The sequence below is a fragment of the Chrysochloris asiatica genome, unplaced genomic scaffold (assembly GCF_000296735.1).
Source record: "Chrysochloris asiatica unplaced genomic scaffold, ChrAsi1.0 scaffold00021, whole genome shotgun sequence".
Lineage (NCBI taxonomy): Eukaryota > Metazoa > Chordata > Mammalia > Afrosoricida > Chrysochloridae > Chrysochloris > Chrysochloris asiatica.
Window position 1 is genome coordinate 678816 of NW_006408539.1, and position 23465 is coordinate 702280.

A 23465-nucleotide genomic window follows, 5' to 3' on the forward strand; every position below is an offset into this window, starting at 1 on the left:
AGTTCAAACAACTTTGCAGTCTGATGCATTAGCCCACATGTGACTCCATGTTACAGTGTAGGAGGCTGCAAGTTCAAGTTCAGGATCTCAGATCTCGTGCAAGGCTTTCTGTATCTGTTGGTTCAGGGGAGAGGTCCTTGTGTCTTTGAGCTTCTGGCTCCTGGGCAATTTCTATTCTGGCCTGGCATCTCTCTTCTCCCATCTCTGCTCTACTCATTTGTTTAATCTCTTTCATATCTCAAAAGACAAGGATTTAACATTTGGTGAGAATGTTTTCCCTGCTAAGACAGTGAAGAAAGTGTGGTTGAAATCACTGCAAACAGTGTTTTGCACTAGTTTATTAACAGGAGATTGGAGTAGGGTAAGGGTGGGAGTTATGATGGGAAAATCCAGAAATTTTTTTTCTTTTTATTTTTTTAAAAGAAAGAAATATATATTTTACTCTAATGGGAGGTTCTTTAAAAATTTAATCTAATCTAAAAAAAAAAAAGACAAGGATTTAAGACACACACTACACTAATCCTATCACACTGATATAACAAAGACAACTCACTCCAGAATGGAATTCTGACAACAAGAATGTTGTTAGGTACTGAAAAGTACAGTAGGTTCTAACTCAAGGCGATCCTGGGTAGGGTTTCTGAAGAGCGGCTGGTGGGTTCGAACCACTTATAAATAAGCAGTCCTGTGCTTATTTATAACACATATTTTTGGTGAACTCAATTCAGTATATAACAGTACAATAAAAGTGATGTCTACTTTGGAAAGTTAACAAATCATGTGTAAGAGTCTTAACAAAGGAACAGAAAACACCTAGAGGTTGTTGTGAAATGTTGTTGAGTCAATTCCAACTCATAGGTAGTCTGTGCAGGGTTTCCAAGAAGTGGCTGATAGCTTTGAACTCCGACCTTGTCCCTCACCAAGACCTTGTATCCCAGTGCTTATCCTACAGTGCCACACCACGCCTCCCCAAGAACTTGGAATTCTAACCCTAGACCTGCCACTCACTACCTCTACAGCCACCTGACCCTTTCAACTCCATCATCTGTCAACATCAGGGACGTATCAGCTAACTCAGTTATCTAGTCCACGATTTTATGGTTTCTCAAATACTACACCACCATTTGTCTGTCAGATTGTCACACTGTGGTGTCTTCTGTGTTGCTGTGATTATAAAAGCTCTGCCACCGATACTTTAAATACCAGCAGGGTCACCCATGGTGAACAGGTTTCAGGTGAGCTTCGAGATAAAGGCAGACTAGGAAGAAGGAGACATGGACAATTTCCAAATATTTAGTCATTGAAAACCTTATGAATAGCACGCGAACACTATCAAACAGCACCAGAATAAAGAATACTGAAACATGATGAAGAGCAACAGAATATTGTCACATACAGTGCTGGAAGATGAACCCGGCAGATTAGAAGACACTAAATATATGACTGGGGAAGGGCTACCTCCTCAAAGTACAGCTGACTGTGATGACACAAAGCAAAGCTTTCGAGACCTTCATTTACTGATGGGGCAAAATTCAAAATAAGGAGGAACAGGTAAATATCAATAATAATAACATGGAATCTATGAAGTATGAACCTAAAAAAACTGGAAGTTGTTAAAAATGAAATGGAACACATAAACATGAATATCCTAGGCAATAGTGAGCTGAAATGGACTGGCATTGGGCATTTTTAATCTGAAAATCACACGGTTTCCTATGTCAAGAATGGAAAATTGAAGAGGAATGGTGTTGCATTCATCATCAAAAAGAACATTTCAAGATCCATCTTGAAGGACAAAGTTGTTTGTGATAACATAATATCCATATGCCTACATGGAAGACCAGTTAATACAACTATTATACAAATTTACACATTTAAACCACTAAAGTCTATGATGATGAAATTGAAGAATTCTACCAACTTCTTCATTCTGAAATTGATCAAGTGTGCAATCAGATGTATTTATGTTGTTGTTGTTATGTGCCATGGAGTCGGTTCCAACTCATCTCGACTCTGTACAGGGTTTCTGAGGCTGTAAATCTTTATGGGAACAGAAAGCCTCAGCTTTCTTACATGAAACAGCTGGTAGTTTCGAACTGCTGACCCTGAGGCTAGCAGCCCGACTTGTAATCACTATGCTACCAGAGCTCCTTAGATGTACTGATAGTTACTGGCATTTGGAATGCAAAAGTTGGAGACAAAGAGTTGGAAAATATGGCCTTGGTGACAGAAAGGATGAAGGAGCTCACATGATAGAATTTTGCAAGACCAATGAATCTGTCATTGCAAATATCTTTTAAAACAACTTAAAAGATGAGTGTATATATATATATATAGAGAGAGAGAGAGAGAGAGACCTTACCAGACAAAATACACAGAAATCAAATTGACAACAATTATGGAAAGAGACTGTGGAAAAGCTTCCCATGGTCAGCCAAAACAAGGTCAGGGGCAGACTGTGGAACAGACCAATCAATTGCTCATATGCAAGTTCGGGCTAAAGCTGAAAAAATTCAAAGAAGTCCATGGAGCCACGATATGACCATGAACATATTCCAACTGAATATAAAGGTCATATCAAGAACAGATTTGATACATCAGACGCTAAAGACCAAAAACCAGAAGACCTGACATTAAGAACATCATTAAGAAGACAAGAAAGAATGAAAACACCAAAATAGGCATCAGAAGAAACTCTGAAACTTTCTAAAGCAAATGGAAGAATTGAGGAAGTAAAAGAGCTGAACAGAAAGTTTCAAAGGTCAGCTTGAGAAGACAAAGTCAAGTATTATAATGAAATGTGCAAAACTAGAGTAAGAAAGCCGAAAGGGTAAAATACACTAACATTCTTCAAGCAGAAAGAACCAAAGAAAAAAAAATGAAGCCTCAACTGAAATACTAGAAGATTCAATGGGCAAAATATTGAAAGTTGCAAAAAGCATCGAACAACAGTGGAAGGAATACACAGAGTCACTGTACCAAAAAGAAATGATCAATGTTCTACCGTTTCAAGAGATCAAAAAACAATGATACTGAAGGAAGAAGTTCAAGGTGCACTGAAGGCATTGGCAAAGAACAAGGCCCCAGGAATTAATTGAACATAAATTGAAGTTTTACAACAAACAGAGGAGGCACTCACTCACTCATCTATGCCAAGGAATTTGGAAGACAGCTACCTTGCCAAGTAATTGGAAGAGACCTATATTTGTGCCTGTTCCAAAGAGAGCTGACACAATGGAATGCAGAAATCATCAGACAAAATCATTAATATCTCATGCAAGTAAAATTTTGCTATAACTCAAAATGGCTGCAACTGTACATTAACAGTAAACTGCCAGAGGTTCAAGCATGATTCTGATGAGGACGTGGAACGAGGGACCCCACTGCTAAAGTCAGATGGATCTTGTCTGAAAGCAGATTATACCAGAAAGATGTTTACCTGTGCTTTATCGAATAGGCAAAGGGTTTCAATTGTGTGAATCATGACAAGCTAAGGACAACATTACAAAGAATGAGTATTCCGAAAAACTTAATTGAGCTCATGAGGAACCTGCACATAGGCCAAAAGGCAGCTGTTGGAAAAGAACAAGGGAACACTGAATGGTTTTAAAATTGTTGTTGTTGTTGTTGTTATTGTTAAGTACTGTGGAGTCGGTTTCGACTTATAGTGACCCTGCACAGGGTTTCCGAGGCTGTAAATCTTTATGGGACCAGAACGCCTCCTCTTTCTCCCGTGGAACTGCTGGTAGTTTCAAACTGCCAACCTTGAGGTTAGCAGCCCGATTCGTAACCATTACGCTACCAGAGCTCCTTGGTTTAAAAATTAGGGAAGAGTTAATGGAAGAAATTTCCTAACATCATGAAAGAGGAGAAGATAGCATTCAAGAAACTGAGTGAAACCCCAACGGTAGATTCCAAAAAAAACGCAAGACATAGCATAATCAAAGTTTCCAAAATCAAAGACAGCGAAAGAATCCTGAGAGCAGCTCGTGAAAAATGAAAAGTTACCTACAAAGGAGAACCAATAACTTTTCAACCTGGTCCCATCGCTATGGCTCCCATAAAGAAGGGTGGCAAGAACGGCCATTCTGCTATCAACGAAGTGGTGACCAGAGAGCACACCATCAACATTCACAAGTGCATCCAGGGAGTAGGCTTCAAGAAGCATGCCCCTCGAGCACTCAAGGAGATTCGGAAATTTGCCATGAAGGAGATGGGAACACCAGACGTGTGCATTGATACCAGGCTCAACAAAGCTGTCTGGGCCAAAAGAATCAGGAACGTCCCATACTGTATCCGGGTGTGGTTGTCCAGAAAACGTCATGAGGATGAAGATTCACCAAACAAGCTCTATATACACTGGTGACCTATGTTCCGGTCACCACTTTCAAAATCGCACAGTCAATGTGGATGAAAACTAACAGTTTATGATCAAATAAATTTCTAAATCTGCCTTCAGAAAAACAAAGGAGAGCCAATAAGACTAAACTCTGATCATGCAGGCAAGAACACAATGGAGTGACACATACAAAACTCTGAAAGATTGTCAACCAAGAATCATATACCCAGCAACGTTGTCTCTCAAATACAATGGCGAAATTAAGACATTTCCTGATAAACAGAAATTAAAGGAATGTGTAGTGACCAGACCAACTTTACAAAAAATGCTAAAGGGTGTTCTTTAAACTTTGAATCAATAACAGCAGACAACACCATACATGACAACACCACCCAGAACTCAATCCAGAGACAGAAGTATTTAAAGTAAAACAAATCTACAAGACTGAAAATAAGCAACCAGAGATCTCGATGAAGGTGGCTGGAGAAACAGGGAGGAAGGCAATAGTTAAAGTGTATAGAGGGAAATACCATTAACAGTTGGTACATGGAGGGGACTTCAATGTAATGAAGAAAAGTATATGACTTGTTGATGATCTGCTCTGTAAACCTTCACTCAATTCACAACAAAAAGTGAAGAAAATAAATGTATGTGATGTTGCTGGCTGCCACTTGGTAGAGGGCCTTGAGGGTTAGGGACCAAACAGTCTGAAGTGAGACAGAGGGTTACCTTTCACTATATTCCCTTTTTGTGTACACATATTACCAGAAATAAAGCAAATATTAGAATAGAGTTATTTTGATGAGGATAAAATTCATAACAACTTGAACAAGTTATCATTTAAAAACCAAAGCAGATGCAAAAAAAAAATGAAATAAGGCAAAGAAGCAAAATCTACAAGTACAATTGTTGTTAAGCACCATCAAGTCGCTTCCGACTCACAGTGACCCTGTATAGCTTTCTGAGGAGGTTTGAAATGCCAACCTTGCAGTTTGAAATCCAATACTTGTTTATCCTAAATGCCATACTTGAATGCAGATTTTAAAGATAAGAAAAAAAAGGGGGAGAAGAAATGAATAAATGAATCATACAAAAACCTCCGCATAGCTGAAGAACATGGATTTACTGACTTAAAGTTTTCCCTAAATAACCATTTGCCATCTAGTCGAATTGCACTACCCAGAAATAATGCCCTAAAATGGCAGCCCATAAATTTCAAAATATCACCCACACTGAAACATATTATCAAATTTCCTAATTCTAAAGATAAACCCAAAATTCTAAAATGTTCCAGAGAGAGAAAAGAAAAACCTACAAAGCAATGAAAATCAAATGACATCAGAAATTGTTTTAGCAACACTGAAGGCAATAAAGCAATATCACGAAAATTCTAAAGAATAAAGATTCTTAACCAGTAAATTATACCCAGTCTAATTCTCATTCATGTATGAAAATAAATATGCAAGAACTAAAGCTTTCTTAGGAAGCTATAAAAAAAGATGTGCTCCATGAAAATGGGGGAGAAGGGAGGGGGAGAGGACAAAACTGGTAAAGATTTTTAAAAAACAACAACCATGAACCCGTAGAAGCAATCCAAGAAAACAGTGAAGTGAAATCCAACATGGTACAACACTTGGGAAAACAATGATAGGCTGTTTTGCTTTACTTTTTATTGTGATTTGGGTCAAAATTTACAAAGCAAATTTGTTTTCCATTCAACAATTCACGCACATTTTTTTAATTTGTGACATTAACTGCAACTCCCACAATGCAATGGGCACTCTTGAAAAAAAAAAAGTCTGAATTTCCGTTACACACACTTGCATAGATCAATAAATAATCAGTCAAGAACAGGTGAAATCTGCCCTATAAATATGCCCATTTTATATCTTGGATATGCTTACATTGTTTCTTTCTGCAAATAGAAGTAAATGTGATTCCATACTCTCAAATTCTTTTCTTTTTTACATAAACAGTGTTTTGTTAATTGCCTTTGAGTTGGTTCCGACTCATAGACGCTGTATGGGGTTTCCGAGAAGCGACTGCTGGGTTTGAACTGCTGACCTTGTGGTTCGCAGTCCTGTGCTGATCCTACAGCACCACACCAGGGGTCCACATAAAAGATAGTATACTATTTATACTGTTTGATATCTTGTTTTTTCCACTGAACAACAGATTATGGGCATTGTTTCATTTAAAAATTGAATGAGTGCCCTTATCTGTTTCACACAACTGCATCGTAGTTCAATGTGTAGCTTGACCTCAGTGTATTTAAACTGGTGAAATTGGTGGCTACTTGTAGTGCTTTTCTAACTTTCACAATCACAAACAATACTGTGCTATTTGCTAATTTCCACCACATGGAGTTGTGCCATCATGTATTTTCATGATGGAAATATGAAGGTACCTGTTTCACATAGACATATCAACAGAAGATGTTTTCAAACTTTTGACTTTTGAAAAGTTGACAAGGGAAGAAAGCAGTATGAATTTGCCTTTCTCTCAGCACGAGTGAGAGTAAGCATCTGTTTCTAAGTTTAGTATCAATTTATTTTGTTAACTCTCTTTTCTATATTTTATGCCCATTTTTATTGCTGTTCTCTTACTTTTCAATTTCCTTTACATATTTGTGAGATCAGTCCTTACTCTACTACATGAGTCATAACTATTATTTTCTACTTTTTGTCATTCACATTTTACTTGCTTTTGTCTTTGTTGTACATAATTAAATCACTATTAGAGCTTCAAATTAAACAACAAATTGATTTGTGCTTTCTAGACGTTAAGTCATAGTCAGGAAGACAACCCACATACATAGATCTAAGCAAAATCCTTTTTGGCTTCCTTCTAGTGTATTTCTTTCTCTTCTGCTAACATTTCAATCTTTTGTCCACTTTAATGTATCCTGGTGTTTATCAAAAGTACACTTGTACCTTTCCCACACAAATACTTCATAATACCAAACAACTGTTGAGGAAAAGTACTGCTTAATAGAAATAGTCAATTTGATTAGTAGATTGGAGCATTTAACATTATTAATAGCACCCAAAATGATCTGCAGATTCAGTGCAATCCCAATGAAAACTCCAACAGTATTTTTTTAAAGAAATGGAAAAGTCAATTCTCAAAATTCACAAAGACTTTGTAAGGGGCCCAGATAGCCCTAAAATCTGAAAAACAAAGAGTATAGTAGGAGGCTTTCAAAATGAAGGATTTCATGATTTCAAAATGGACTATAAAGTTATAATAATCAAAACAGTGTGGTACTAGTATAAGGAAAGACATACAGAATGATGGAAAAGAAATAAATTCACCAACCTATGGTGCATTGAATTCCAACTGAGATGACAATGTCCATTCAATGATGAAAGAACAGCCTCTTAAGTAAATGATAGATGTTGTAAAGACTGAATCCCCAAAAGAATTCAATTAGATACATATATCACTTCATATATAAAAATTAACTCAAAATTGATCAAATTCCTAAATGTGAAAACTAAAACCAAAGAATGCTTGGAAGACAACACAATAGTAAAACATGGGGACCTAAGTTTTGACAATGAATTCTTAGCTACAGCACTGTGATGATGGTTAGGGGTTTGTGTTGACTTGGCTGGGCCTAGAGTCTCAGTGGTTTGGCAGTTTGTTGTTGCTGTTGTTAGGTGCCATCGAGTTGGCTCTGACTCATAATGACCCCCATGCACAGCAGAACGAAACACTGCCTGGTCCTGTGCCATCCGCACAACTGTTGTGACGCTTAAGCCCACTGCTACTGCCACTGTGCCAATCCACCTCATGGGGAGTCTTGTCTTTTCACTGACCCTTCATTTTACTAAGCATGATGTCATTCTCTAGGGACTGGTCCCTCCTAATATGGACAAAGCACCATAGATGAAGCCTCGCCATCCAGACTTCTAAGGTGGTATATCCATATACTGGAATATTAATCAGGAATATAAAGAAATCAAAGGCTGATACATGGTACACTGTGAATGATCCTTGAAAACATTATGACAAGTGAAAGAAAGCAGAAATAAAAGGGAAAATAACTTTACGATCCATGTATATGAAATATTCAGGACAAACAAATGCACAGAAACAAAAGTCTGCTAGTGGTTACCAGGGAGTAGGGGGAGGAGGAAATGGGACATTATCGCTTAATGAGTACTGAGTCTCAGATATTGAAAAACTTCTAAAAATGGATAGTGGTAATGGTGTCCTGAATGGCAATTGTAATTAATGTCAACAAATTGTGCACTTAAGGTGGTTAAACTGATAACAAAAATGGACTTCGGGTGTGGCACTGTAACATAAGTGTAGGATTTCAAAGTTGGTTTGAACCACAGGTCAGCAGTTCAAACTCACAAGTCACTCCTTAGAAATCCTATACTGGGTTGCTATGAATTGGAACTGACTCGATGACACTTAACAACAAAAACAGCAACAACATAATAAAAAAATGTTTGAAAAGAAATGGTGGACCAATGATACTGTTTACAATTACAAAGGTAAGATAAGGGTAAAGGCCAGAATAGCTAAAATTAAAAGTCGTCCTCTCTGGTAAATATGGAATAAAAACAGATGTGGCAGAGATATTTGTTTCTCATTTGAGGTACCCCGTGCTATTTGATTGTCGGTCAACTTAAAAGTTGCAAGTATTAATGTCAAACTACCTCATGCATATTTTGCTACAAACATATTTATAACAGCAAAGGAAATTTTTTAAAGCATTCAGTTTCATTCTTGCTTTTTTAAGAGAAAAATGTCTTTGAAGGCAGTCAACATTTTCAGGGCTGAGCTACCCTATAATCATGAAAGCTGATCTTAGGGACGTCACTTCTCTTCGACGTCACTGATACCATATGCAAAGCTGAAGGCTTGGAATAAATTCACTTAATTCCAGTTCTAAAATTCCAAGGACTATATGATTCTAAAAATAATTTGCAGGAGCAGGCAAAGTGACAGCCAGGATCCAGGACTCCAGTTCTGTTGTGGCAAATCTCTCACAAAGTGGCCCTCATGGCACAGAGGATTAAGCTTTGGGCTACTAACCAAAAGGTAAGCAATTCGAACTCACACGAGTTGCTCTGTCACAGAAGATGAGGCAGTCTATTTCAGTAAAGATTGACAGCTTTGGAAACCATAGGGACCAGTATTATTCTGCCAAGTCTGCTGCATGAAACCTTTTTAAAGTGGTCAATAGCAGAGAAACCAGTTAGAGGACTAAAGTTCCTCTTACCTAAGCCATATATAGTACTTTCAAAAGCCTCATATGCATGTGAAAGTTGGACAATGAATTAGAAAGACCTTATAAGAACTGATGCATTTGAATTATGGTATTGGAAAAGAATATTGAAAGCACCATGGACTGCCAAGAAGAACAAACAAATCTGTGTTGGAAGAAGTACAACCAGAATGTTCCTTAAAAGTCAGTATGACAAGATTTGGTCTGTCAAACTTTTGGACCTGTTATCAGGAGGGACCAATCCCTGAAGAAGAACATCATACTTGGTAAAGTGGAGGGTCAACAAAAAACAGGAAGACCCCAATGAGATGGACTGGCACAGTATCAGCAACAATGGACTCAAGTACAACAATTGTGGAGATCCTACAGAACCCAGAAGTGTTTTGTTCTGCTGTGCATACGGTCATTATAACTCAGAAACAACTGAACAACAACAACGGTTCTGTTCACTATGAGTCTGAACTGACCAGATGGCAAGGGACTTGGTTTCAGTTTTGAGAAATATTTTACAACTATCATCAGACTAGAACCAGTCCCCAGAAAAATGACCAGAGCAACTTTACAAAGCAGAAAGCTAGTTGAGTGCCTGTGCCGATGACTCAGTACCACCCTTTCAGATCTCAGACCTCTGCATCCTGTGATCACCAGGCTTGATACTTCTTAGTGCAAAGTTTAAAATATGAAAATTAACTCAGAAGTACAGAAATTAAAATTTCATGATTAAAGTGTATAACAAGATTTGTATGTTGTTGTTGTTGCTGTCAGGTGCTGTGGAGTCAGTACCGACTTGTAACGACCCTATGCACAACAGAACGAAACACTGCCCTGTCCTGCACCAACCTCACAATCGCTGCTACATTTTTGAGACCACTGATGCTGCCACGGTGTGAATCCATCTCTTTGGGGGTCTTCCTCTTTTTCTCCAACCATCTACTTTACCAAGCATGATGTCCTTCTCCAGGGACTGATCACCTCCAAATAATATGTCCAATGAATGAGAAACGAAGTCTGGCATCTTAGCTTCCAAGGAGCATTCTGGATATACTTCTTCCAACACAGATTTGTTTGTTCTTTTCACAGTCCATGGTACTTTTAATAGTCTCCTAAACACCAGAACTCAAATGCACTAATTCTTCTACAGTGTTCCTTATTCATTATCCAACTTGCACATGCATATGAGACTAGTGAAAATGCCATTGCTTGGGGTCAGTGGCATCTTAGTCCTCAAACTGACATCTTTACTCTTGAACACTTTTTAAAGCTGTCTTGTGCAACAATTTTGGCTAATGCAATATGTCATACAATTTGACTGCTGATTCCAAGAATGGGGATTATAGATCCGAACAAAATGAATTATTTACAAACTTTAATTTTTTTTCCATTTATCATGATGCTATTTATTGGCCTAGTTGTGGGGATTTTTCTTTCTTCATATTAAGGTTCAAACTATACCAAACACTGTGGTCTTTGATCTTAATCAGTAAGTATTTTATGTCTCTTCACATTCAGCAAGCAAGTTTGTATCATCTGCATATCGCATGTAGTTAATGAGTCTTCCTCCAATCCTGATGTCACATTTTTCTTCATATAATCCAGCTTCTCGAACTATTTGCTCAGCATTTGTTGTTGTTGTTGTTGTTAGGTGCCATCGAGTCAGTACCAACTCACAGCGACCTTATGCACAGCAGAGCGAAACACTGCCCAATCCTGGGCCAACCTCACTAACGTTGTCACGCTTGAGTCCACTGATGCTGCCACTAGGCCAATCCATCACATTGGGGGTCCTTCCTCTTTTTCTCTGACCCTTCACCTTACCAAACATGATATCCTTCTCTAGTGACCACTCCTTCTTGACAATATGTCTGAAATATGAGAGACGAAGTTTAGCCATCCTGGCCTCCTAGGAGCACTCTGGCTGCACTTCTTCCAACACAGATCTGTTGGTTCTTTTGGAAGCCCATGGTACTTTCAATATTCTCCTCCAACACCATAACTCAAAAGCATCAATTATTTTACAGTCTTACTTATTCAATGTCCAGCTTTCTCATGCATATGAGTTTAATGAAAATCCCATAGCTTGGGTCAGGTGCACTTTAGTCCTCAAGCTGACATCTTTGCTCTTCAACACTTTAAAGAGATTTTGTGCAGCAGATTTGCCTAATGCAATATGGTATCATTTGATTTCCTGACTGCTGCTTTCTGAGTGCTGATGGTTGATCTAAGGAAAATGACAACCTTAATCTTTTCTCCATTTACATGGATGTTATTTATTGATCAGTGGTAAGGATTTTTGTGTTGTTTTTTTACACTGAGATGCAACCCATACCAAAGGCTGTACTCTTTGATCTTCATCAGTAAGTATTTTAAGTTCTCTTGGTTTTCTGCAAGCCAAGGTTGTATCATCTGCATATCGCAGGTTGTTAACGAGCCTTCCTCCAATCCTAATGCCATGTTTTTCTTCATATAATCCAGCATATCAGATTATCTGTTCACCATACAGGTTGAATAAGTATTATTACAGTGACAGAATACAACTCTGATATATACCTTTCCTAATCAAATCTTTAGTCTCTCTAATATCCAACCTTTTCATCAAATAATGTAGCTTTTTGTTCCCTAATCCCCCCAAACCCTCTGCTTTTTTCAGCTCCACTCAAGAAAAAAATACAAAAAAGCAAAAAACTTTTTTATTCACACCCAAGAAGATCTATCAGAAAATGTCTGTGCCTTAAAGAGCATTACCAAGAAAGTAAAAAAAGTCTACAGAATGGGAAAAAACTATGTAAACAATACACCAACAGGCTTTGATATCCCAAGTATATAAAAACTCTCAGGCAACTCAACAACAAAATGATTTTTTTTTAATTTATAAAGGAGCAAAAGACTTGAATAAACAGTTCTCGAAAGAAGATCCACAAATGGCCAACAAGTATGTAAAAATATGTTCAACATTGTTGGTCATTAGGAAAATGCAAATCAAAAGCACACTGAGATACTACTGTATACTCACCGTGTTTGTTGTTGAGCCGTTTTTTAACTTTACAGAGTTGTCAAAGAGTGGCTGGTGGGTTTGAACAACCAAACCTTGCAGCAGTCCAATGCCACACGAGGACTCTTTACACTCACTATGCTGCATATAAAAAACAGTAATTACAGTAACATGTGTTGGGAAAGATGTGTAGAAATTGGGACATCTGTACATTGCTAGTAACGTACTGGTTACAAATTGAGCTGCTAACCTCAAGCTCAGCAGTTCGAAACCACCAGCTGTTCTGAGGGAGAAAGATAAGGCGTTCTGCTCCTGTAAAGCTTTATAGCCTCAGAAACCCTGTACAGGGTCGCTATGGATCGGAACAGGCTCCACAGCACACAACACAGTCACACTTAAAGCCTTCAAGTTCAGTAACTCACCTCCGTGACTCAACTTTCAGCCAAGCAATAGACAGGCCTGTAAGGTGAACACCACTACCAGGGAGGTATGCACTCCTTAGAACACTCAACTATACAGGATCAAAAGAGCAGCAATTGCTCAAAGTTCCAAAGCTGGGAAGGAATAGGAAAGAGGAGCAATGGAAACAGGCAATACAGGGAAGACATGGAAAGAGTGTTGTTACATTGTGGGGAATGCAGTCAATGGCATGAAACAAAATGTGTCTGAATTATCAAATGGAAAATTAATTTCTTCTCTAAACATTCACCCAACTCACAACAAAAGATATTAAAATATATGTATGTAAATAAAGAATTCCTATAAATTCTGTAAATTTATGTAACCTAACTGATTCTATTCTCTTAATAATAAAGAATAATTTATATAAGGGGACTTCTAAATGCTTCTAGAAACATGGAGTTAAAAGATAAAAATAAAAAAATAAAGCTTTATTTCTTCATATAAGCTCCATCAAGGTCAAGACACTTTTTTATAAGCGACAATGCCAGCCATTTGGTCCGCCCCTAAAAGAATTGAGGGTCCTGGGAATTTAACCATGTCAATGTACTCGTTCTTAAATTAACTGAAGCAAAATGAGTGACTTTTAAAGATTTTTATGATTTCGAAACAAAAAGAAGTCAGAAGGAGCCAAATAGGGACTGTACAATGGGTGCCTAGTGAGTTTCCATCCAAACTCTCACACATTGCCCTTGTTTGATGAGAGGAATGAGCAGAAAGGTTGGTGTTTTTTTTACTTTACTGGGCACTGTTGGGCTAAAGCTTTGGTTAACACTCTCAAAAGCAGATGTTATCGTTCTTTGGCCCTCCAGAAAGTCAACAAGTAAAAAGGCTTGAGCACACCTAAAAACTTTTGCCTGGATCTTTGATGTTTATTGGTTCGTTTTTACTATGACTGAACCACTTCTCCCTCTTGGTAGTCGTTGCTTGGGTTTTGTCTTCAGGATTGTGCTGGTAAAACCATGATTCATCTCCTGTTATAATTCTTTCAAGAAATGCTTCAGAATCTTGATCCAACTTGTTTAAACTTTCCATTGAAAGCTCTGTTCTTGTCAGCAGTTGATCTGGGTGCAACAGTTTTGGCACCCACTTAGTGGAAAGTTTGCACAACTTTAATTTTTCAGTCAGAATTGCATAAGCTGCACCAATGGACATGTCTATTGTGTTGGCTATTATTTCAGCCGCTAATCACCGGTCCTCTTCAATTAAGGCAGGAACAGAATTAATTGTTTCCTCACAAATTGATGTGTATGGTCTTCCACTACAGGCTTCATTTTCAACACCATACAGTGCCTTCTAAAAGTGACTTATCCATTCATAAACTGCTGATTTCTGTGTGGCACTGTCCCCATAAACCTTCTGTAAAGCGTCAATGATTTCACCATTCTTCCACCCAAGCTTCACCATAAATTTGATGTTTGTTCTTGCTTCAATTTTAACAGAATTCATAATGCTCTGAGAAGGGCTCTTTGCAAACTGGTATCTTATCCTTCATAGTACCTCAAACTAGATCTAGTTCATATATGTTTATAGCAAGTTAGTATGAGTTTAGTTTGGTACAAAAATTTTTGAAATCTATGTATACTTATTTCATAAAATGCATTTTCTATGTACTTTTTAAAAGATTCTTCGTACATCTCTAAATGGGGGGGGGTGACGCTGTAGGATCAACACTGCAATGGAAATCACAAGGTCAACAGTTCAAACCTATCAGCTGTGCTTTGGTAACCCTATACAGGGTCACTATGAGTCAGAATAAATTCAACAGCATTTAACAACAACAACAATATGTATGTATGTCTCGGTAACCATTTTGCTTACAATATTAATAGACTGACTGAACAGAGTTACATAAGAAATGTGTAAGCTAGTTTTTAACTACCCTTGGAAGCCCAAGAAATTTTGGTTCCCCTTCCACGTTCCTCCTGATGCAGCACTGGGTGCCAATGCTAAATGTGTAAAGTCTGAGGCTCAGGTGTGATAGTATCCCCTGCTTTCATACGCCAACATTCACTCTTTAATTATAAACTGATACATAAACACTGCACTATAGTTGTAGTACATGAAACATATAAAGAGTAATTTGCCTTCACATGGAAACCGTTACCAAGACAAACCTTCTTGCAGGATGAAGTTCCAAGAACATTAAATCATAAGAAACTGTTTCAGCAGCTGGTTAACGTTGAGTGTACATAATACAAGACATCTGGTTGTCTGTGCATTTCCAGTTCATTTAAGAAGTATAAACATATTAAAACACCAAAATGTTTGATATATTACAACACCGCCTGCTCCCCAAGAGTGTTTAAGTGGCTGGTCTCTTCACTGTGTTCAAGGTTTATTTGCCATCTATAAGAATTTACTATTTCCATCTCCCTTAAAATCACCAACACGTTTTATCAATAAATTTTAGAAAAAGCTGAGCCTTAGAGTCTCAGGAGCTCTCCAGAGCAGTTTTACTCTGTCCTAGAGTTCGAACTGACTCAATGGCAGTGGGTTTGAGTTTGGTTTTGGCTTCTGGTAACGCAGTGGTTATGAGTCGGGCTGCTAATCTCAAGGTCAGCAGTTTGAAACTACTAGCAATTCTATAACAGAAAGATGAGGCCTTCTGCTCCAGTAAAGATTTACAGTCTCAGAAATCCCATACAGGGTCGCTATGAGTTGGAACCAACTCCACAGCACACAACCCTACCACCAATAGGAGTCGTTGAGTGGCACTTTAGGATAAGCAATGGACTGCCAATCCCAAGGCTGTTGGTTCAAACCTGCCAGGTGCTCCTCTAAAACCCTATACAAAGTCACTGTGAGTTGGAACCAAATCAACAGCACTTAACAGCAACAACCCTTATATGGTGACGTGTCCTAGGCTGTATCCTAAATCCTCTATTTGTATCCTCCTCCACATTCTCCATAGATGATTCCATCTGTTCCTAGCACTGGAGTGACCAGCTGTATCTGCACAATATAGTGCGTGTTCTAAACTCAGACCACCCCTGACCTCCAAACCCATTCAGCTGTCTCCTAAGTGGACATCTCAAGTTGACATCTGTGATCAGTACAGTTGTGTGTCAACTTGACTGGGCCAGGATTCTCAACGATTTAGCAGTTGAGCTGTGGTTATCCTCATAATGAGAACTCACATAATCCAATCAACCTCATTATATGATTTGATGTGGTAAGCTCTGGTCTGATGGAATTATCCTGTGGGGCCAATCCTCACTTCTATGATGTTAATGAGGTCAGAGGCAAACTACAGGTTTAGGTTGTATCTTGAATGAATCTCTTTTGAGATATAAAAGGAGAGAAGTGAGCTGAGATCAGAGGGACCTGTTATCACCAGAATAGGAGTGGAGTGTGTCCTTTGGACCTGTGGGGGAGGGGAGGGTCCTGCCCTGTGTAGCTCCTGGATTCAGGACAACATTAGTGCCGAAACACATGGACATCTCTGTAGGCTGCTAGGCCTACAGATGCCGAGAGGAAACAAGGACCTTTCTCCAGAGGCAGTGCTCTGAATTTGGACTTGTAATCTCCTCAACTGTGAAACAATAAAACTTCTGGTTATTAAAGTCATCCCCTCGTGGCATTTCTATTACAGTAGCACTGTTGTTGTTATGAAGTGCCGTCGAGTCAGTTCCAACCCATAGCGACCCAATGTAGGGTTTCCAAGGAGCAACTAGTGAGCTTGAACCGCCAACCTTGCAGTTCAAACAGCTTTGCAGTCTGGCAAATTAACCCACACAGCAGCACTAGACAACTAACACCACCATCTCAAAGTCAAAATAGTTAATCCACACTAACTTACATATAACAAAGGGAAGAATATAAGGAAAATAGCTAATCCACACTAACTTACATATAACAAAGGGAAGAATATAAGGAAAATGTTGGTGTTTGAGTGTACTCTCAGAAAGAAAAAACTGAAAGAATGAAGAAGAAACTTAATTTTAAATGGTTGCCACCTTAATGTGTGACATTCTCTGACTGGTTGAGACTTCTACCTTTCCTGACAATGAATTTCCATGTTTACAGTATATAGTGTTATAGTAATAAGAATTGCATTTGGCCATATGTAGCAGAAATCTGACATATCAGGATGGATAGATAAAACCGGTGTTTGTTCTCACATAAGAAGAAATCTATAGAGATAAATGATCCAGGGCTAGGAACGGAGCATTTCCTTTGGACCTGGTGTCTCCTGCACTGTGAGGCTCCTAGATCCAGAGGAAGACTAATGCCAAGACACATGGACAACTCCAAGGAATGCTGGGCCCACAGATGCTGAAAGGAGGCAGGGGCCTTTTTCCAGAAGAATTCCATCATGTCATCCATGTCTCTGGGATACTGAAGGCTCCTGGCATGCTAGTCTATGAGGTGCTCACTGTCGCAATGTCAAGATGCACTGCCGCCATAATCCAGAAAGGATGACAAGAGAAAGATCATAAGCAAAAGGCTGAAGACTACATGCCCTGAAAGTTCCTGACTTATGCTTAAATCTCACTGGCCCAAACTAGTTGCCAGGGTATCTGAAAATTAAGCTGGGCACACCAACCACAAACAAAACCCACTGGCGTCGAGTTAGTTCCTACCCATAGCACCCATGTAGGACAGCGTCGAACTGCTGCTCCCTAAGGTATCCGGGCTGTAAATCTGAACAGAGGTGGACTATCTCATCTTTCTCCTGTAGAGAGGCTGGTGGATTTGAATGGCCAAGCTTAACCCACTGAGCCACCAAAACTCTTGCTGAGCATACAATGCCACCCCAAACAATACTTCGGTTCTATTAGAAAGAGAAGGGGGAAAGGCTATTTAGTTTGCCAATAGCCGTGTCTGTCACAGCCTTCAACTTGCATAGGAAACGTTTCTCTGTGTCTTCCCTCTCAGGTGATTCCTCAGTTGTCTCAGTCCTACCTTCCAGTCCCAGTGGTTACAAGCAGGCTTGGTGGTTCTCACTTCTAAATCTACCTGGAAATTATGGGTACTTCATTCATACACAGTAAGGGCCAGGAGCACATTTTTCTCACAAATACTCCTCTTTCCTTACTGGGCTGCAGGCAAACGGCACATTCCCAATCATATCCACATGTAGGTTGAAATTCTGTGATGGCACACTTTAAAATCTATTTCTTCATTCAAAAATAATTCCTTGAAAATTGGTTCTTTAGAGGACAAAAAAAGCAAAAAAACCCACTAATATTACAATGATTTCTGGCTCTCCAAGAGGTCAGTTCATTGGGAAAAGGGACTATTAGGGGAGAAATGTCTAGAAAGGTATGTCAGGGGGAAAATAATGAACAACAACAAAAAAGACTGATGATCACTACTTGAAAAGTAACAGAGTTATTGTAATTGCTGTTGTTGTTAAGTGTCGTCGAGTTGCTTCTGCTCATAACAACCCTGTTTAGGGTTTCTGAGGAGTGGCTAGTAAGCTTGAACCGCCAACTTTGCAGTTCAAACTGATCTTGAAGTCCAACACATTAACCCACAGCACCACATCAGAGTTGTAGTAATAGAAAGCCAGTTATAGTAACTTTAACAAATTAGTATATATTTTTCTCACGTGAAAAATCCAGGAGAAAGAGGGACTGGCATTTGATGACTTTGATTCAGCAACTCAGTGATGTCAAAGTAGAGGCCTCTGGGAGTCTCATGGTACCAAAATGGCCAGGAAACTCAAAGACCTCATCTACATTCCAGACAGCAGATAAGAGGTGTGTCAAGAGCAAAACAGTGTACCTTCTAGCTGAGTCAGTTCCCCTTAAAGACCTCATCCACATTCCAGACAGCAGATAAGAGGTGTGTCAAGAGCAAAACAGTGTACCTTCTAGCTGAGTCAGTTCCCCTTAAAGAGTTGTACCCAGAAGTCTCATTCAAAGATTACCCCCCACATCTCACCAATCATCCACGACTTCAAGGCAGGCTGGCAAAGGAAATGGAGAGAACAAGTATTGGGTGGGACAACCAGCTGTGTCACAGAGGGGATCTGCTTCAAAGTATCAGAGCAATTGACTTTCAACTTCCAAATAATCTTTGCCTTAAACCTGCTTAGCAGGAGCTGTTAGCCATTCTATGCTTAATGTTGCTGAAGAATTTGGTTATTTTCCCCTTACCAACATAAAATTCTTGCTTTGATGATGATGGTAGGCAACTATTTTAGAAAGCACACAAATAAGATTTCCTTGGATGTATAGTCCTGGTGTGGAGCTGTGGGATACAACACCGGACCACAAGGTCAGTTTGAACCACAAGGTCGGTGGTTCAAGCTCACCAATCGCTTCTTGGAAACTCTATACAGTGTCTCTATGAATCAGAAACAACTTTGACAGCACACAACAACAACAACATAGTCCATAAAAGTACAAATAAAAGTATAATACAGGACCCACTGATACTTCAACATGTAGACAATTATCATTATTCAATATACAAAAAAAGATCAAATAAATCCTGGCTTAGCCGAAACTTACAAGAGTGGAATATCGGTGATTAACTGCATCAAACAGCAGACCAATTCTTCCAAAAGGTCTTCTGAGTCAGAACCTGGTTAAGACACACAAAAAGATTTTAACAAAGTATAAAATAGAACAGAGTTGTTTAGAAGTTAGATCTTCATTCCCAGGGAGAACTCTTGTTATTGTTAAGTGCTGTCAAGTTGGTTCCAACTCACAGCAACTCTGTATAGGGTTTCCAAGCAGCAGCTGGTGAACTTGAACTACTGACCTTGTGGTTCAAATCAACTTTGCAGTGCACCACATTAACCCACAGTACCACACCAGGACTCCCATAGATTCTTTAAGGGTCCTCCTTATTCATTGTCAACTTTCACATGTATATGTTGTTATTGATGTTACGTCCCACATGTATATGAACGAATGAAAATACCACGGCTTGAGTCAGGTGCACCTTAGTCCTCATACTGCCTCGCTGGGACTTCGAGAGACTAGGTAGAGCTATAATTACATAAACTCACTCATGTTAACCTCTGAATACAATCCCAATCACAAGTAGGTTAGTATCTACTATAATCTTCATCTAGTATGGGAAATTCAGTTAGTACATGGCTTTTAAAGCCTGAAGGTATCTTATGGCTCCTCTTAGCCAGAAGTTTTCAAATTGCTTCTACTGCTCTGCTTCTACAAATAAAATCTTAACCCAAAGTCAAATTGATTTAAAAAAAAAAAAAAAAAAATCAAGCTACTCAACATGCTGTTTGAAGCAGGAGCAGAGAGATTTTGGCTCGCTCCCCTTCTAAATATCTGATCTTACCCTTGATCTTCTTGATGAGAAGCACCCCTAGTGTTCCACAGATTACAGATTGGAAACTGTTTGTTGAAACCAACCTCTGATTTAGAAGGAGTCAGAGATAAAATGGCTTTTCCCAGTGCCATAACAAGTGATAAAGTACAATTCCAATAGAAATGCTCGTCTGTCCCAGAGTCCTGGTGTGGCACTGTGAGTTAATGTGCTCCACTGCAACCTGCAACCCTATCCATACAGGATGGCTATGGGTCGGAACCGGCTCAACGGCACTTAACAAGAACAAGTGACATTTTGATTTTTAAATCCAATGGATATATTCTGGGACTTCTGACTTATTGATACTACCGACAACAGCGATTCAGAAAATTCATTAGTTTGTACAACATCTTATTCCTAATCAGACTCCTTTTTCGATTCTTTCCTACAGTCTGTTCCCTCAGCTTATCTTTCACCTTGGTGACTTTGTTCTCGTCTCCTTGCTTTCCATGGTCAGACACAACTTACATGCTGCTGATTCCTAATTTTCCTCTTGACTGAAGCTCATGTTTTTTATATACAATTGCCTAATGGCAAGCCCCATTAGAAACATTAGCAGCACTTCAAACTCAGCAGGTTCAAAACTAAAGTCCTCTCCCCCAACACTTCAAATCCACAGTGTTCTTCTCCCCGCCCCCCCCTTAGTTGATGACATCAGTAATACAAATCCAACACCAGCCTCCTCTCTCTTGCTCTTCCTTCTACAACCATTCCATTTCTAGATCCTCTCACTGCATGGTCCACTTCTTGGATATTTGAGGAAATATTTTTTCTTTTCTTCATATTCTGTCGTACTTTCTTATGAATTAATGAGCTCACTGCCTTGGCTCAGTTAAACAAATTCTGTTAAATCAAAACTCAATTCAAACCCTACAAACTTTCTTAAGTAGTATTCCTACCTCCAATTTTACTTCTGTGTAGTCTTTACTCCTGCTGTGGCACTGTGGGTTAATGTGCTGAACTGCAAACTCGATTTGAACAGTAAGGTCAGTGGTTCAAACTCACCACATGCTCCTTGGAAACCCAATACAAGGTTGCTATGGGTCTGAACCCATTCAGCGGCACTTAACATGTCTGAACTCCAGGTTACTATCAGAGGGAGCTAACTATACTTCATCCTTTCACTCTTACTGTTTAAAAACCAACAACAAAAACCCCACTGCCTTCGAGTCAATTCCAGCTCACAGTGACCCTAAAGGACAGAGTGGACCTACTCCACTGGTTTCTGAGACTCTAAATCTTCACAGAAGCACATTGCTTCATCTTTCTCTCACTAAGTGGTGGGTGGATTCCAACCACCAACCTTTTGGTTGGCAGTCCAAAACTTAACCCACTGTGCCACCAGGCCTCCTATTCTCCTGGCTTCAAACTTTTCAATTGCTGTAAGCCCATTACTATGAATTCAAAATAATTTCAAGCAAATAAAAGTGATGAAAATCAAAGGCTTGTGCAAATAATTAATCCAAAGGGCTACAGGACCACATTGATGATCAGTCTCCAAACCCTGAGACCAGAAGGCCTCAATGGTGCTCAACTACCACTACCAACTGCTCTGAAAGAGGATTAGAAGGGCCTAGATATGGGGAAGGAAACTGTGAAACAAAACTCAAAATAATAGAAGACCAGGCTCACTGGTCAGACAGAGACTGGCAGAAATCCTGACATTAAGTCCTTTTAGTCACCCTTCAGGTCTGAAAATGGACTCACGCCCATGGCTCAATTTTCAGCCAAATGGCAGGTAGGTCTATAAGTGGGGACCAATCACACTAGGGAGGTATAAACACCTTAGAATAATCAGCCATTTGAAATCAAAAGGGCAGCATTTATCCGAAGACAATGTTCAAATGGTTAGGAAAGAAGGAGGAATCGAAATAGGAAAAACTGGGGGGAATGAGGTAAGCGGTATTATATTGAGAGGATTGTAATCAATGAGAAGAGACAAAATGTGTATGAATTGTTGAATGTAAAACTGAACACTGATGACCTATTCTGTAAACTATCACCCAATTCATATAAAAAGTTAAAAAGACAGTCATTTCAAGCTCCAGAGTGCATCACACAAGACTTTTTTAAGTCCTACATTCCTTCATCTCCCACAATGATTCGCTTTACAAATTATAGAGTCCAGCAATACCAAGCTACCTGCTACACACCATTTTACACACCATTTTACAATGACACTCCCTCTCCCTAGACTATTTTGCAGTAATTTGATTTCTTATAAAGACCATCCTCAAGGAGCTCTGGTTGCGTAGTGGTTACGAATCGAGCTGCGAACCGCAAGGTCAGCAGTTTGAAACTACCAGCTGTTGCACGGGAGAAAGATGAGGCTTTCTACTCCCGTAAAGATTTACAGCCTCGGAAACCCTGTACAGGGTCGCTATGGGTCAGAACCAACTCCACGGCACTTAACAACAACAAAAACCATCCTCATGCTGGGCTTCATCCTTCAGTCTTTATTTCGCTTACAGACCCTACTCTCTTGCTCACTCTGAATAAAACTCATAAAGCATCAACACCCAGTGCCCATGTCTTTCGTTGCATATATTGGTTGCATTATTCTATAATTTTCTGTCTGTCAGCAGGTCCTTACTGGACTGGACTGTATACTTCCTGAGAGCAGTGACTGACAAAGAACTTGACAAATAGCAAACATTCAATCCATGTTTGCTGAGCTGAACCCAGGTGTCTAAGTATCAATCCAGCAGTGATTCCCAAAGCACCAAAGCCCTTGGAGTCTCAAAAAATGTTCAGCAATTCGCCTCTCATGACCATAATACCACTTATCATTCAGGAACTCGGAAGAAAACCCTTCCTGCTTGCCACAAACAGAACTGACACAGCAGCTCTCTGAAGGTGAGTATACAAATATGAAGAGAATATTAAATCATGCTGAACACACCAGTCAATGCTAATCAACACACTGCGAGAATCAAGTTCAATAACGACACGAAGTACCACTCCAAGACGCTGTGCACTTGACTCATCCAGTGAAGAAAGTAGAGTAAGGAAATATGTAACACGTGTCTCTCAGGTGACATGATGAGGAGTAGGTAAACAAGATTCTAACTAAAATCTCTCCCATTGCCAAGGCTGTCCCATCTAACCCAAGCGTACTAAAAGTCAATCACACCAACTTG

At 39.3% G+C, this 23465-nt stretch overlaps 1 protein-coding gene across 2 annotated transcripts in view; it reads right to left on the reverse strand.

Annotated features, from left to right (window-relative positions):
- Positions 1-23465, reverse strand: part of DYM (dymeclin) — a 429499-nt gene that overhangs the window by 351339 nt on the left and 54695 nt on the right. For both annotated transcript variants that reach the window (XM_006837482.1, XM_006837483.1), the window contains one exon: positions 19497-19569. In XM_006837482.1, coding sequence (XP_006837545.1) covers positions 19497-19569 — 73 coding nt within the window. The remainder of the gene's footprint in view (positions 1-19496; positions 19570-23465) is intronic.